This window comes from Neomonachus schauinslandi, unplaced genomic scaffold, assembly GCF_002201575.2.
Source record: "Neomonachus schauinslandi unplaced genomic scaffold, ASM220157v2 HiC_scaffold_40, whole genome shotgun sequence".
Classification (NCBI taxonomy): Eukaryota; Metazoa; Chordata; class Mammalia; order Carnivora; family Phocidae; genus Neomonachus; species Neomonachus schauinslandi.
The window spans coordinates 1-14,951 of NW_025408742.1; the positions used below are offsets into that span (position 1 = coordinate 1).

The 14,951-nt window shown below is 63.1% G+C and overlaps 2 protein-coding genes across 5 annotated transcripts; one reads left to right on the forward strand and one right to left on the reverse strand.

Annotated features, from left to right (window-relative positions):
* The first annotated feature begins 581 nt into the window (after nucleotides 1-581).
* LOC110573756 (leukocyte receptor cluster member 8) lies at nucleotides 582-12,568 on the forward strand. Of its 4 annotated transcripts, none has more exons than XM_044912056.1 (16): nucleotides 582-692; nucleotides 2,014-2,106; nucleotides 2,819-2,993; nucleotides 3,776-3,877; nucleotides 4,592-4,702; nucleotides 5,561-5,813; nucleotides 6,031-6,172; nucleotides 6,387-6,596; nucleotides 6,995-7,273; nucleotides 7,361-7,501; nucleotides 7,616-7,901; nucleotides 8,442-8,543; nucleotides 8,621-8,689; nucleotides 8,777-8,906; nucleotides 8,988-9,195; nucleotides 11,301-12,568. In XM_044912056.1, exons 2-16 carry the CDS (start codon nucleotides 2,069-2,071, stop codon nucleotides 11,461-11,463), a joined length of 2,409 nt encoding a protein of 802 aa, XP_044767991.1. In that variant the 5' UTR covers nucleotides 582-692; nucleotides 2,014-2,068; the 3' UTR covers nucleotides 11,464-12,568. The 4 variants fall into 4 exon arrangements, with proteins under 4 accessions (XP_044767991.1, XP_021538043.2, XP_021538040.2 ...); XM_021682368.2 differs by having other exon boundaries at nucleotides 6,408-6,596; nucleotides 7,616-7,658; nucleotides 7,710-7,901; nucleotides 8,988-12,568; XM_021682365.2 differs by having other exon boundaries at nucleotides 6,408-6,596; nucleotides 8,988-12,568.
* Nucleotides 12,569-12,649: 81 nt separating this feature from the next.
* Nucleotides 12,650-14,099, reverse strand: LOC110573759 (leukocyte receptor cluster member 9). The gene has a single exon (XM_021682371.2). It carries the CDS (start codon nucleotides 14,097-14,099, stop codon nucleotides 12,654-12,656), a length of 1,446 nt encoding a protein of 481 aa, XP_021538046.1. The 3' UTR covers nucleotides 12,650-12,653.
* Between the last annotated feature and the right edge of the window lie 852 nt (nucleotides 14,100-14,951).

The following is a 14,951-nucleotide window of genomic DNA, read 5'->3' on the forward strand; positions in this document are numbered from 1 at the left end:
CTCGGCCCCGGACCCCCACCTGCCCACCTGTGCACACCTATCCGCTCAACCCCGGACCCCGCACACGTCCACTCCACCGCAGCCATCTGCCCCAGCCATGGTCCCCCTGTAGTCCCCAGCTCCCCAGGCTCTGCCGGTCGCCCGCCTCCGTGTGTTTGCAGGCGCCGCGTCCTCTGCCACGGGCGCCTCTGCAATTTTATGTACCAGGGAAGCTCCCCTTCCCGGCTGGAGGCTGCTCTCACCCCCTTTCTCCGACTTCACCATGCTCTGCCCTGGGCTTCCACATCGCTGTACAGAGATAGTCTTACAACCCTCCTCACGTCAGCTTGTAGCTGGAAACAACAATGGCTACCACTCACTGAGCCAAAATAGGGCTGCGTGCTCGGGCACAGGGCCGGCGGAGTCCGCGCGTGTCCCCTCGGGGCCACCGTCCCCACCCTGTCTTCCGGCTTGCCTTAAAAGCCCACGCGTCCTTGCGTAAGCGGAGGGCGGGCCCAAGTCAAGCCCGCGGCACCCATTGGCGGTGCAGGGTCGAGGGAGGTGGGGCGAGGTCTCCGCGTGACGTCAGGACGCCACGGTCAGAACGTCGAAGCCCAAGAAAGACAAGAACCAGCCGGGTCGCGAGCAGTTCCGCGGCCGTGTCGCTGTCTCCTTGGGCCGCTGCTGACGAGTCCAGGGGGCGGACGGCTGAGGTGGGTGTGGGGAGCGGCGGGCGGGCGGGCGGGGACGGCATCTCCTTCCGGCCCTACGCCCAGCGGGTCCCGAGGCCTGGTGGGCCGTCGCAGCAACGGACGCCGCGCGCGAGCGACGACTGGGTGTGGCGGGCACGGGCGGCCACTGCGCCTGCGCGCCCTCGCGCCTGCGCCGTCGGCCGGGCTCCCCGCCCCCGCTCTCGGAATTCCTGGGTCCCGAGCGCCCCTTCTCAGCCCCCATTGACCGGGCCGTTCCACCGGGAGGATGGCGTTGCCCCGGCGACGCGCGGCTCCGGAGCCGCGTTCTCCCCGCTGGAGCCGTGGTGTCCACGCGCGGCGCGGCCGGGCGGTGACTGCGGAGTGGGTCGCCGGCGTCCGGACGGGCTCTGCTTCCACCTGGCGCCACTGCCCTCTCGGGGCTCCCGGGACGGCCAGGTGCCCCTCGCGTCCGGTGCCCGTGAGGCACGCCCGCTGTCTCCCTGCGCTGTCCCCCGCTCGTCCCCTCCTGCCTCTCCCCGCCCCTTCCCGAGCTTGCTTGTCCGGGGCGTCTTCCAGGCTCCCGTTCCTGTCCGTCCCCTCACTTGCCGTAGGACCGTCGGGGTCTCCGGCGGGGACTCGCCTCGGAGCCCACCCAGGCTTCTCGGCCCCCCAGGTGTAGGCCCCAAGGCAGCCCTCGCTTTCTGGCAGGCCCCCCGCCCCACTCGGAGTTTCCGGCAGGTGGTTTGGACGGGGTGAGGCATCTCCAGCGCTCCGTCTCCGGAGCCCCCAGCCCGCGGGGCTTGTTTCTAACAGCAGTCTCCTGAGAGCTTCCCGAGAGCGCGCGTCTTCCCTTCCGGGCTCCCCGTGCGCCCTCGGGGCTTCTCCTCGTTTCCCGGAGTGACTTCTGGAGTTGTTTTCCTCTGGAGTTCTCTCTAGGTTCTCTCTTTACAAACTTTGCTCTGCTTCCTCTCAGCTGTTTTTCCTTCTGGAATGCTTTGTAGCCCTTGCTTGAAGTCCCTCCACCCCCTCCCGCCCTCTGTGCCGGGGTCTCCCTCGGGCCTTCCCTCTTCTCTTAGGGGTTTCAGGTCCTTCTCTTCCCCTTTGGGAGATTCCTTCAGCCTTCCCCGTTTTCAGATCCTTCCTGTTCCACCCAGAGCACTGCAGGGAGGAGAAGGCCTTCCCCTCACACAGAAGCCCTTTTCTTTTATTCCACCAGTGAGTCCTCTTTCACGGACACTCCTTTTCTGCCTGGCTTCTCATGAGCTCATCTCCTTCTCTTCCCCACTTTGTGACTTTTTCTTGCTCCTCCTTGAGTCTCCCTAACTCCTTCTTTTTCTCATAGACAGTGAGAAAGCAGTCTGGCTCCTGAGGTCCACCCCTTATGCCCCAAGGTCCAGATGGCGGCCAACGTGGGTGATCAACGTAGCACAGATTGGTTAGTGTGGCTAGAGGGACAGAGGCCGGAGGGGAGGGCAAGAGGAAGCAGGACCCACTGTTGTCCTCTGGGACGGGAGGTCCCCTAGCGCTCCTTGTGGGTGGAGTGCGGATGAGCTCCTCCTCTGGCCACGAGGATAGAGGGAAGCATTTGGTTGTAATGTGGACAGTCAGGTTTTTCTTCATCTCTCTGAGCATCTTGTTTTCACGGTACAGTGCTTATTTCTCAAAATTGGGATGATTCATTCCATGAACTGTGATTAAGGCACAGCCTCCAACACTTTATACTCTCATTTATCAATTTGTTAATATCTTGTTTTTTTCCAAAACAGAGTGATGATAACCTGCTGGCTGGTGTGGGGGGGGGTGTCAGAATTGACAAATAACCATTTAGACCTAGTAGGTACCAGGGGCTATGTTAACTTCTTTGGATCCTGGTATTTTTATTTGGTATTTAGCAACTGCTGTTTATCAGGTACTTGGAAAAGTGCCTTAGGTCTCTATCTCTAGTTGGATTTTTCCTCACGGGAAGGCGTGAGACAGAAAGCCATTGTCAGCATATTATAGATCAAAATATATCCTAGACTTAAAAATTTAGACTCCAGTAGGTAGTAAGAGGGAGTTTAGGATTCAAGTCCTGGTATGTGCCTGTCTGCATTTTGCCCACTGTGTACAGGGGGAGAAAAGACTGACTCGATGTCCCTTCTTTGCAGGTCTTCTCAGTACAGCATGGTGGCCGGGGCAGGCAGAGAGAACGGCATGGAGGCTCCTATGCATGAGAACCCAGAGTGGGAGAAGGCCCGCCAGGCTCTGGCCAGCATCAGCAAAGCAGGAGCCGCCGGCAGCTCTGCCAAGGCCAGCAGCAATGGGCCTGTTGCCAGTGCCCAAGTGAGAAGGCACCCAGGGCCTGGGTGCCCTGAGTGGGGGTTGCTGGGGAGGGAGACGCTTGGTATTCTCTGGTATCACAAGGACAGGGTGCCCTGAATATCTTCTAGGAGCCTCAGAGGGGGGGCACCACATGGTCCTGTCCCTGGGAATCCAGCCTGAAGAGGGGATGTGCCCTGGGTCCCTGAGGTGCCCCGAGTCCACGGGTAGAGGCTGTGACTCTTGGAGAGAGGTGGACCCAGTGGTGTCCTCAGCAGTTAGCCACCAGTAATTAGACACATTTGGGGGCCACAGGGTATGTGGGCTCCTGCTACCGGTGCTGACGGCACACGTGTCTCTGCAGTATGTGGCTCAGCGGGGGCCACGGCACCGTGCTGACGGCTCACATGTCTCTGCGGTATGTGGCTCAGCGGGGGCCATGGCACCATGCTGACGGCTCACGTGTCTCTCTGCAGTACGTGGCTCAGCGGGGGCCACGGCACCGTGCTGACGGCTCACGTGTCTCTGCAGTATGTGGCTCAGCGGGGGCCACGGCACCGTGCTCACGGCACACGTGTCTGCGGTACGTGGCTCAGCGGGGGCCACGGCGCCGTGCTCACGGCACACGTGTCTCTGGTACGTGGCTCAGCGGGGGCCATGGCGCCGTGCTCACGGCACACGTGTCTCTGCGGTACGTGGCTCAGCGGGGGCCACGGCGCCATGCTCACGGCACACGTGTCTGCAGTACGTGGCTCAGCGGGGGCCACGGCGCCGTGCTCATGGCACTCGTGTCTCTCCCCCCGCAGTACGTGGCTCAGGCGGAGGCCTCGGCCCTGCAGCAGCAGCAGTATTACCAGTGGTACCAGCAGTACAGCTACGCCTACCCGTACGGCTACTACTACCCCATGGTGAGCGCCCAGCCCTGCAGGGACTGGTGGGAGGCCGGGTGCTGGAAGTGGGAGCCGGCGGGCGGGTTCCAGCGGCCAGGGGAGGGCTTGAAGACGGCAGTGCAGCTTCCGAAACTTTCCACTAGCACACTGCCCCCGTGGTCCAGCTGAGAGCCCTTCCCAGGTCCAAGTCCTGCCTTCTCTGCTGCTGGTCACTCCTCTCCCCTGCGACGTTCCCCTCTGCTGTAGCTCCCTTCCCCCACTCCCCTGTCTCTCTGCGCCCCCACCTTGCAGAGGGTTCCCAGGTCATGCCTCAGGGAGTCCTTTTCTCTGACCGACGGGATTAGTTAGAGCAGTATTCTGCTGCACCCCGGCTTGCTTTCACGGAGCTTACTGCCTGACCCGCTCTGTATCTGTCCGCAGCTGTGCACATTTTGAGTGTAGACTTCAGTAGCGCGTGGATTTTCATGTTTTATTTTTGGTTCTGTTGTGGTGTTTAGGAAAGTTGGTGCTCAGTATAACTATTTGTTAAATAGAGAATGGAATCGAAAGAGGTTTCCATCGTATTTTAGTTGTTTTTAACGCAACAGAATTTGGCGCGTTTACACAGTGGAGAGTAATAGAAAGGGGTGAGGGAAAAGTGGAGCATCACAGGTTATGTATGGCTCCTGAGCAGGCAGGAGAAGGGGGAGGGGATTGGGCCTCCACCGACCCTCGTTTCTGTGCCTTTGGCAGAGCATGTACCAGAGCTACGGTTCTCCCTCCCAGTATGGCATGGCCAGCTCGTACGGCTCCGCCACACCCCAGCAGCCATCGGCACCCCAGCACCAGGGGGCTCTGAACCAGGTAACGCCCCCACCCAGCTCCGTGGCACGTTCAAGAAGGGGAATGTAGTGTTTGTGAGTGGGCGGGCAGTGGGGATGCCTGCATTTTTTAAGCTGCCCACTCCCTGGTTTCTCTCCTGCTGAGCAACTCTTGATCTGATAACAAGGAGGGCAAAGCATGGTATTTGAAACCAGGATGGGTTTAGGACTTGGGCAAGGCCTGGGGGCTCGGTGTTGGGGTGACAGTGGGAACGGTTTGCAGCATGGCAGCCTGTCTTCTGAGTTTTCCCCCAGCACGTGCACACATACATGCACCATCACATACGCAGTCTGGCCTTGCACTTAGCGTGCTGTGTGGAGGAGTGTGGAGCTGGTGCAGGGAAGGTGGATAGATCTGGGCTGGGATCCCAGCTTCCCATCAAGTGGTGTCATTACAAGTCACGTGATCTCTCTGCACCTCAGCCAGTCCTGTCAAGTGGGAAGGATCATCACTTCATAGGGCCCCTGAGAACGTGTGTAATCACGTGTGGGTCTTGATTGGCACGCACGATGTGCTCAGACAGTAACCCCGGGTGGGTGCACTGTCGGGGCGGCACTCCCTAGGAGGTGGACGGCAGGGTTTAATGCCCACTGCTGCCGCCCGGCAGCTGGGGGCCATGGGAGAGCAGCTCAGGGTCTGAGCCGGAGTCCTCTCAGCTGTGAGGAGTGTGGGCAGTAACTCTCCATTCCTCAGGGAGTCGCTCTGAGCGCCCAGGGCAATGAGATGTGGGAGGGTCTCGGTGCAGGGTTGGGAGCTAAGTGATGCCGTGATCGGGAGGACAGTGTGAGAGCCAGCACAGGGAGCTCTACTCCTGTCCTCAGCACCTGCTTCCTCCACCAGCCTCCAGTCCCTGGCATGGAAGAAAGCATGTCCTACCAGGCCCCCCCTCAGCAGCTGCCGGCAGCCCAGCCCCCTCAGCCCTCCAATGCCCCGCATGGGGCTCATACTCTGAACAGCGGCCCCCAGCCTGGAACAGCCCCAGCCACACAGCACAGCCAAGCAGGGCCTGCCTCGGGCCAGGCCTATGGGCCACACACCTACTCCGAGCCTGCCAAGCCCAAGAAGGGCCAACAGCTGTGGAATCGGATGAAACGTAAGTTGGCGGTAGACTTGGGAAGAAGAGAGGGCGTGGGGGCTGGACCTTACAGAGCCAAGCGTGGGGCGCTTCTGGATATCGTGGTCATCCCTAGGCTTAGGGTGCACCTGCCCCGGAGCCCTTTGCTGGAGTTTGGCGTCTCCCATTCCTGGGGATAGGGCAGCCTGAGGTGGGCCAGGGTAAGGTCTAACCCCAGCTTTTGCGGCTCTCACAGCAGCCCCTGGGACTGGTGGTCTCAAGTTCAACATCCAGAAACGGCCCTTTGCTGTCACCAGCCAGAGCTTCAGCTCCCCCTCAGAGGGCCAGCACAGCAGCTTCGGCCCCCAGCCCAACCCCGAGAAAGCCCAGAACCACAGGTGATGGCCGCCCCCTTGCTCTTGTCCCAGCTCCCTTGCCTGTGCAGTCAGCCTGCACCCCGAGCCTCAGTCTGCTCCTCCAGAATGGGGAGGGGTCCCTCCCTCAGGGTTGCCGTGGACACGAAATGAGGGGGAAAAAGAAGACGCTCGAGTTGTGTCCGGCGCGTGTCTGCTCTGTGAGCAGTAGCGATGACGGGCTTTTCTGCCGGCTGAGTCCCACATCTGCCCTCCCTAGGGGGAGCCTGTCCGGGAAGCCCGACGATTGGCCACAGGACATGAAGGAGTATGTGGAGCGCTGCTTCACTGCCTGCGAATCGGAGGAGGACAAGGACCGGACGGAGAAGCTGCTCAAGGAGCTGCTGCAGGCCCGGCTGCAGGACGGTTCGGCCTACACCATTGACTGGAGCCGGGAACCCCTGCCAGGGTTAGTCCAGGCTGGGGATGGGGAGGAGGGCGATTCTGGGTGCTGAAGTGGAGACCTACAGACTTAGGTACCTGAAGCCCCGAGAATGAGCGGGAAGGTTAGCTCCCGGGGGGGGGAAGGCCAGGAGGGTAGAGCAGAGGTCCAGGCGCTGCCTGGGGGTGCAGTCCTGGGGTGGGGTGCAGGCCGTGAAGGCTGGCGAGTGCACAGTATTCAGCTGCGAAGAGCACTCTCTAGACAGAGAAAACGTTGGGTTTGCCTCCCATTTTTGCAGTGTATTAGCTGAGTCGCCTGGGTAAGTTCCTTTCCTGCCTGAGGCTGTGTGTTCCTGGGGCGGCTGGCAGATGTTGGGGATGGTGGGGGCGCTGGGTTGGTGATGCCCTGCCCTGCTATATCCTCAGGCTGACTCGGGAGCCTGTGGCTGAGAGCCCCAAGAAGAAGCGGTGGGAGGCCCCTAGCAGCCTTCATCCTCCCAGGGGGGCAGGCTCAGCGACAAGGGGCGGGGGTGCCCAGTCCCAGCGAGGGACACCAGGGGCTGGGGGTGCTGGCCGAGCCCGGGGCAGCAGCTTCGCCAAGTTTGGCAACCGCAATGTCTTCATGAAGGACAACAGCTCTTCCTCCAGCACGGACTCCCGCTCCCGTTCCTCCTCCCGGTCCCCCACTCGCCACTTCCGCCGCAGGTACGGGGACTGGGGGCTTGGGGGTGGGGGGAGGGGCGTGGGGGGAGGGGCCGCTTCAGGCCTTACCTCCCTGCTGCTTCTGTGCAGTGACTCCCACTCGGATTCAGACAGTTCTTACTCAGGGAATGAGTGTCACCCTGTGGGTCGCAGGAACCCCCCAGCGAAGGGCCGAGGAGGTCGGGGGGCCCACATGGACCGGGGCCGAGGCAGGGCACAGCGTGGGAAGAGGTGAGACTCTGGGCGGGTGGCCAGGGGGGTGGGGCTGAGATCGGGGTTCTTGGGGTGCAGTGGGAGGGGCAGGCTGTGACATCTGCCTTGTTCACCCCTGACCTCCTTTTTCAGGCACGATCTCGGTCCCACCAAGCGCAGCCGCAAAAAGATGGCCGCACTAGAGTGCGAGGACCCTGAGCGTGAGCTGAAGAAGCAGAAGCGGGCGGCCCGCTTCCAGCACGGACATTCCCGCCGCCTGCGCCTCGAGCCCCTGGTGCTGCAGATGGGCAGCCTGGAGAGCAGTGGTGCTGACCCAGACTGGCAGGAACTTCAGATCGTGGGCACCTGCCCTGACATCACCAAGCACTACCTGCGTCTCACCTGCGCCCCCGACCCATCCACTGTGCGCCCTGTGGCAGTAAGTGCCTGGGATGGGCAGGTCCTCCCTGCAGGGCGGCTGCTAGCACGAGGCCGTGGCAACCACACAGAAAGGATGGCAGAGACTGCACCCGAGGCTGTGGTGTGGTGGCAGGGGCCTGGGAGCTCTGTGAGAGGTGACTTGAGGACAGAACTTGTGTTTTGAAGACTAAGTCCGGGTCGTGTGGCCTCTTCGGGAGACTTGCTCTGAGCCTCCATCTCCTCAGGAAGCGGCCTTCCCAGGCCAGCTTGTCTGAGGCGGGGACGATCAGGCTCCCGTGTCCTCTGCTGAGGCCGCAGCAGCAGCATGGTTCATGTTCCGTCCCAGGGGACACACTGATGTGGGCAGCTGAGGTCGGGAGTGGTTACTCTTGCCAAACGTGTTGGGTTCTTTTTAAAGTCGGTAGTAAGTTATTAAACGAGTCTGATGTTGCTGCCTTCATGTTAGAATACTGAGTTGGGGGAGGTGTAGTGGGTTTTAGCGATGGCTTCACTCACCCTGCTGAAATTTTTCTGAGCCATTGTTTGGTTTCCTTCCCAGGTTTTGAAAAAGTCTCTGTGCATGGTCAAGTCCCACTGGAAAGAGAAGCAAGACTACGCCTTTGCCTGTGAGCAGATGAAGTCGATTCGGCAGGACCTGACGGTGAGGGGGCTGCTGGGAGGGCCTGTGGTGGGAGAGCCCCGCCCTGCGGTGGCCTCACTGCTCTCCTGCCGTTCCAGGTGCAAGGTGTGCGGACGGAGTTCACGGTGGAGGTGTACGAGACGCATGCCCGCATCGCCTTGGAGAAGGTGAGTGCGGTGCTGAGGCCCTTCCGGGTTCTTCCTGGGCTCCCCGTCCCGGCCTCACGGTCCCTCTCTCCGTGCCCCGGGCTCCAGGGCGACCATGAGGAGTTCAACCAGTGCCAGACGCAGCTCAAGTCGCTGTACGCCGAGAACCTGCCAGGCAACGTGGGCGAGTTCACTGCTTACCGCGTCCTCTACTACATCTTCACCAAGAACTCAGGAGGTGAGAGAGGCTGCTTGCGGGACGGGGTGGCCCCAGGCCCCCGGGGTTGGGCGCTACTGATCCTCTTCTGTCTCGGGCCAGACATCACCACGGAGCTGGCGTACCTGACTCGGGAACTGAAGGCAGACCCCTGTGTGGCTCACGCCTTGGCACTGAGGGCGGCCTGGGCTCTGGGCAACTACCACCGCTTCTTCCGGCTCTACTGTCATGCACCCTGCATGTCTGGGTACCTGGTGGACAAGTTTGCAGACCGGGAGCGCAAAGCTGCCCTCAAGGCGATGATCAAAACGTATGTGAAGCTGGGTTCTCCCCTGCCCCCTCTGCTGTGCCGGCCCCGCCGCTGCCTTCCTTCCCCACTTCCCTCCTCCCTCTGCACACTCGTGGGCTGTCCGGCTTCCAGCTCCCGTGCCCTGGACACTGGTCCTCTGTCCCCATGTCTTCTTTCTACACGTACTCTGCTCCCCAGCCCCTCCCGCTTCCCTTCCCACTGTTGGCCCTCTGTCTCCCTAGGCCTGCCTCTGCATCTCCCTTCTTCCCCATTCTGTTTCGCTGCTCCAGGGTTCCCTCTCTACCCCCGAGTCTCTATTTCTCCTGCTCGCGTCACCCTGGACCCTGGTTTGTTTTCTTGCTCTGGGCTCTTGGTTTCCTCCCTCGGTCTCTCTTCACCTTTCACGGTCCCACTCGGTAGAGACAAACTAGGAAAGATGGCTGTGCTCTTGGTAGCTTCTGATCTAACGGGATCAAGACCCCATTCCAACTCGAGCTACTTTAAGAGGATAGAAAACATGTAGGGAGGCAGGTGTGATGTGGGCACAAGCCAGATCAGGGACTGTGTGTAAAAAGAGTAAGCTCTCTGTACGTTAGTTGTTCTCTGTGTTGCGTGCGCGTGCATGGTGGGCAACTTGTGGTTCTGCCGGGGGTGAGATGCCCCGGGTGACGTAAGGAGGTGTCAGGTGACCACTTTTGTTGGCACAAGTAGGGGCTGCTACTGGTGTCCAGTGGGTAGAGGCTAGGGATGCTGCTCAGCCTCCTGCAGGGCCCAGGACGCCCCACAACAGAGAATTGGCCCCAGTGTCAGTCTTGCCAAAGTTGAGAACGCTCAGTCAGAGGTTGGTAGGTCCAAGGGGCCACATCAGTTAGGAGCCACAGGAATGGTGTCGGGACTGGGGAGGGACAGTCACACTGAAGTTAGGAAACACACTCCAGGATCCGATTTGGGTCCAGATTTAAGGCAGAGGCTGAGCCAGGGCAGGAGGCGCAGAAGTAGACAAGGATGTGGGACAGAAACATGAAGGCGACAGGATAGACAGGACTTGGTTATCTACCTGGGAGTGACTGGGAGGTGGGCTGTCTAAAGGCCCCGTGGGCTGTCCCGGAGTCTGCCCTCCGCAGCGGGATAGCAGCTCCCAAGCTTCTGTGTGGCTCCCAGGGGTGTCGTGTGGGCCGGTCACTGTTGTGGTTAGTTCATATGTGCTGGGTCTTGGTTGGGGCCACCGCCGTGAAGGTGCCTTGTAGGAGGGGCCTTGGCCTACACTGGCCACCCGCTCTCATCCCCCCCGTTCTTAGCAGACGAGCCCCTCCCTCCCAGAGCCCCCAGAACAGGTTTTTGCAGGGTGGCCAGGAGGCCAGCTCCCTTGTGGGGAGAAATAGGCTCTCTCGTGCTCCCATGGATATCCAGAGCTGTGATGGAGCACGGGCTTGAGGCAGGACTGGGTCACGTCCTTTGTGCGGCATCCTCCCTGTGTGATGCCGGCTAGGTGGCTTTGCCTGTGGAGCTCGGTTCCCTCAGCATCTGTTTCTAAAGGGTAGGGGGACGCAGTTTCTGGGAGAGAATTCAGCAGGTTAATAGCCAGTTGCCAGCACACGCGAGTCTTCTTAGCAACTGCAAGTGACTGTTGCCAGCGTGTAACAGGCGTTGGCTGACCCTGTGCCTGGCATTCCTGAGGCACTTTGACCCAGGCAGGGGCACAGCCAGGGTGGGTCCCCCAGAGTAGCTGTCAGACCTGCCAACCCATGCCCACCCCCATCCCCTCGGGTCACTCCCTCTGCCTGGCCCCCTGCCCTTGGGCCACAGCGGGCCCTCTTCTGAGGGACTGCTCAGGCCCTTGAGCAGCGGAAGAGCCAGCTGGGCCCTTCCCTCCCATCCCCTCTCCTTGGTCCCCCCGTACAGGTAAGTGAGGGTGAAGGGGGGCACAGCCGGGGCTGGGGCCACCAGCCCCACCCCGGGCCCCCCCAAGCCCTGGAGGTGGGGAGGCTGGGTGGGGAGGGGTGAGAGGTCAGGTAACGTGATGAGGAAACCCTTTGGGTACCCTAAGGGGGGGCACCCACTCCCTGCTCGTGGGGCCCTCCCCTGCCCGCCGCCCGCCTCATCACATTCTCCTCTTGTCTCCGTAGCTTCCGCCCTGCGCTGCCAGTCTCCTACCTGCAGGCCGAGCTGGCCTTCGAGGGCGAGGCCGCCTGCCGGGCCTTCCTAGAGCCCCTGGGCCTGGCATACACGGGCCCGGACAACGCCAGCATCGACTGCCGCCTCAGCCTGGCGCAGCTGTCAGCCTTCTGAGCACCAGCGCGGATGGGGGCGGGGTGGGGGCAGGGCTGTGGCCCCCCAGCGCCACTTTTGCCGATTTTGTTTTTGAGCCATGGACTTGGGTTGTAAATTAATTCGTGGGGAGCGGGCTCCAGGAAGAGCCACCATCCCTGTCCCCGTTTTCGTACCGGGGAGTCTGTACAGAGATTTTTTCTACATTTTTATTTTTTGCCTCAGAGGGACGGGATTGGGGGAGGAGGGGGTGGGACAGCGGAGGGTTGGGGGCGTGGTCTGTAGGCTGCTCTGTGTCCAGCTGGCACCCCCACTAATGCTGTCTCAGTGTTTTCTCTCTCTCTCTCTCGAGCTTGTACTCCGGTACCGACCTGGCACCCTGGCCCATCCCATGCCGGGGGGGCCAGAAGAAGACAGGCCGCTCCGCCCGTGCCCGCCCCGGCGGGGGCACCAGCACGCAGCCCGCCACCCGCCACCTGCCCGCCTCACCACAGACTCTTGTTGCCCAGCCCTCCGGGGCCTCAGTGTTCAGGGCTAGGGGAGCCGTGTAGAGACTGTGCCCCGCCCTCAGCCCCCCACGCCAGAAATGCCGCCGCCAAGCCGCCACCACGTCCACGCCGACACTGCGCACTGAGGACTCCGGAGGCCATCGCGGGACCTCGGCCGGGCCGCCTCGTCCGCAGTTGTATTAAGTTGTCTCCGTGTCCCTCCTCCCTCCACCCCCGTGTTTCTTCTGTTTTTTTTTTCCTTCCCTCCCTCCTCCTCCTGCTTCCCACCCTTCTTTGGTTCAGCACAGGTAAAACGGTTACCCTCCCTCCCTTGCCTTCATGGATCACCAGCTCACGTCATGTTTCCTTCTCTTTTCTTTTTGTGTGTGTTTATTTAAGTTATTTTTCTTCCTCCCCTTTTTCTTTTTGCCCCCCCCCCCTTCTGCCATGTAACTGGAGGATGTGCGATGAGTTGGCAAACAGCTGGACTGTCAGGCTGCTTTTTTTCCAGATGTTCCTCCTCTGCTTCCCTCCCTTCCCTCTCCCCCTCCCTTCTCCTTCCTTCATTCTTTCCTTGGATCACTGAGCACCATTTGGAAGCTTGAGAGAAACCAAAATTAAAGAGAGAGAGAGAGAGAGCACTTTGTCCCTTCCTGCTTGGCCTGGATCTTCCCAGCTTCTTTGGGGTTGAGCGCGGTCTCCTGCAGAGGTCTGGGGGGACCGTCATCCCAGGGGCAGCTCAGCCAGAGGCTGGTAGGTGTCCCCTGCCCTGCCTATGCGGCACAGCCAGACTTCCCCTAGGGTCTGGCTCCCCAGCTCCTGCCTTGGGCTGAACCCAGGCTGCGGGAGGCCGACTTGAGATCCGTGGGGCACCTTGGCTAGGGTGAGGTGGGGGTGTAGCCCCTCCAGGGGCTGTACTACTCTGAGCCCCTCGGCTTCCAGCCTCTGTCTCAGCACTTGGGCCGTATCTTCCAGGGAGGGGGAGGGGGGGGCACAGAGCACATGCTGCCCCAGGAGAAGCAGGCTCCTAAAGCTCAGCTGCGGGGGTGCCTGAATTCCTGGGGCCAGGAGCGCGCGTCTTAGTGCACCCACTGCGGCGGCTACCTCCCCGGGGCCTGTCAGCCTCAGGAGGGCTAGTGTCAGGTGTAGGGCCCCCGCGGGTACCACGAACGCAGCACACGAGGGTGCGGCTCGAACCAGCTCTTCCTGGGCCTTGGCCACCCCCGCCCGCAGCCCGGGATCAGTCACCATGAGAGCCACAAAATGCGTGGGGCGGGGCTGGCGAGGCGCCGCGGCCCCGGCCCCAGCCGTCCCTCTGCCTTCCGAGGGCCAGGCGCCAGGACCCCACTGTGCTTCCGTCTCGGGAAAACCTCGTGCGGGGGTTCGTCCCGGCGCTGCCTGTGCCGCCCCACTGTGTGGCTCCGTGGCCCTGCCCGTGGCGGCCGGCTTCAGCACCCTTTCCAGCGCTGTCCACGGGGAAGCCTGGCCTTCGGCCCTGCGCCGCTCCCTGGCCTCCAGCCCGGTTCCGGTGTCAGCGGGAGCGGCGGCGACCCCTCCGTGCGCGCCCCCGCCGCCGTGGGCGTCCTCAGCGCTGCGCGCGCCCCCGCCGCCATGCGCGTCTGGCCCGTCGTGCGCGTCCTCGCCGCCGCCGTCCTCACATCCGTCGTGCGCGTCCTCGCCGCCGTCGTGCGCGCCCCCGCCGCCCAGCGCGTCCAGGATGGTGGGCCCGGGGCCCGCCGCTGAGCCCGAGCCGAAGACGAGGTCGGTGCGCGAGGCGCGGTCCCACACGATGCGGCCGCGGAAGCGGAAGTAGCGCACCCGGTGCTGCGGCACGGCCAGGACTCCGGGCCCAAGCGCCGCCAGCGGCTCGTCCCAGCAGAAGGCGCCGAAAGGCTCCTCGCGCACGCCTAGGAAGCGGTCGGCGTAGCCCACCGAGAAGTCGGCCGGGTCGAGGCGCGGGTCCCAGCGGATGCGCTGGATGACGGCCGCGGCCGTGCGCAGCGGCGGCTTCTTGGCCCCGGCCCCGGCCTCGGCCTCGGCCCTGCGCCGAGACGGCGCCGGCGCCCCCGGGTGGGGCTGGCGGCAGCGGGCGCCGAAGCGGCAGCGGCCCTCCAGGAAGAAGCGGCAGGCCGGCGGCGCCGCGGGCTCGGCCGCGGGGGCCGCCGCCATGGGAGCGGGGTGCGGGGGGAGCCTCGCCAGGACGTCACCGGCCGCGCCCCGTTCCCGCCGCCCTGGGAGCCGCGCGCGCACGCGCGCTCGCGGGGCCTCCGATCACCGGCCTGGCGGGCGGCTCCGTGCGCACGGTGTCCTCGGGGAGCCTGACCGCGCCTGCGCGGCCCATGCGCGTGTGTGGCCCTCCTCGGTCCAAAGGGCCTGCAGGCTGGGCACCGCCCGCGGGGTGACCGACTCCCTCAGTGCCCTCGAGGACCCGGACCCGCCCCACCGCGGGTCCACAAGGTTTATAGGTGCGACCACGCCCTTTTGGGCCGCCCTCGGCTACGCTCCGCGTGTACGACCCCGCCTCCTCCAGGTTCTTCGCTGGGCTAGCTCCGCCCTTACCTAGGGGTGATTCCGCCCCTCGCCTAAAGGTTGGCACGTGCTGCCCCGCCCTCCCGCCCCTTGTGGGTCGTGCCCTCGGCCGGACAACTGTACCCCAGCAGGGCGCAAACTAGGTAGCCCTGACTTGGGATGCCGCTGCCCCCCTCGGGCCGACACACCTTTCCGAGGGGGGTGTGACTCCCCCACCGGGACCCTGCCCCTTCCCAACCACTTTCCTGCGCGGCCGCTCACAGGGTAAGGGCAGCTCGCCTCGAGGGGTTCACTGGATACGCGGGCCGGGAGTCAGGCTCCCGGAGCCACTGCGCTGGGCGCCAGGGAGCGAATCTAGCCAGCCCCCTGGAGCGAGTCACGTGGCCCCCGGGATCGAGTCAGCGGACCCCCTGCAGCGAGTCAGGCCGGACCCCGGGAGCGTCAGCGGGTCCCCTGCAGCGAGTCAGGCCGAGCCCCCCCCCGGGAGCGAGT

Coding starts and splice junctions, on each gene's coding strand:
- LOC110573756 (XM_021682365.2), top strand. CDS start 2,069: ATGGCGGCCAACGTGGGTGATCAACGTAGCACAGATTG. Junction 5,814..6,030: donor GCTGTGGAATCGGATGAAAC/GTAAGTTGGCGG, acceptor CGGCTCTCACAG/CAGCCCCTGGGACTGGTGGT. Junction 7,902..8,441: donor CCACTGTGCGCCCTGTGGCA/GTAAGTGCCTGG, acceptor TTTCCTTCCCAG/GTTTTGAAAAAGTCTCTGTG.
- LOC110573759 (XM_021682371.2), bottom strand. CDS start 14,099: ATGGCGGCGGCCCCCGCGGCCGAGCCCGCGGCGCCGCCGGCCTGCCGC.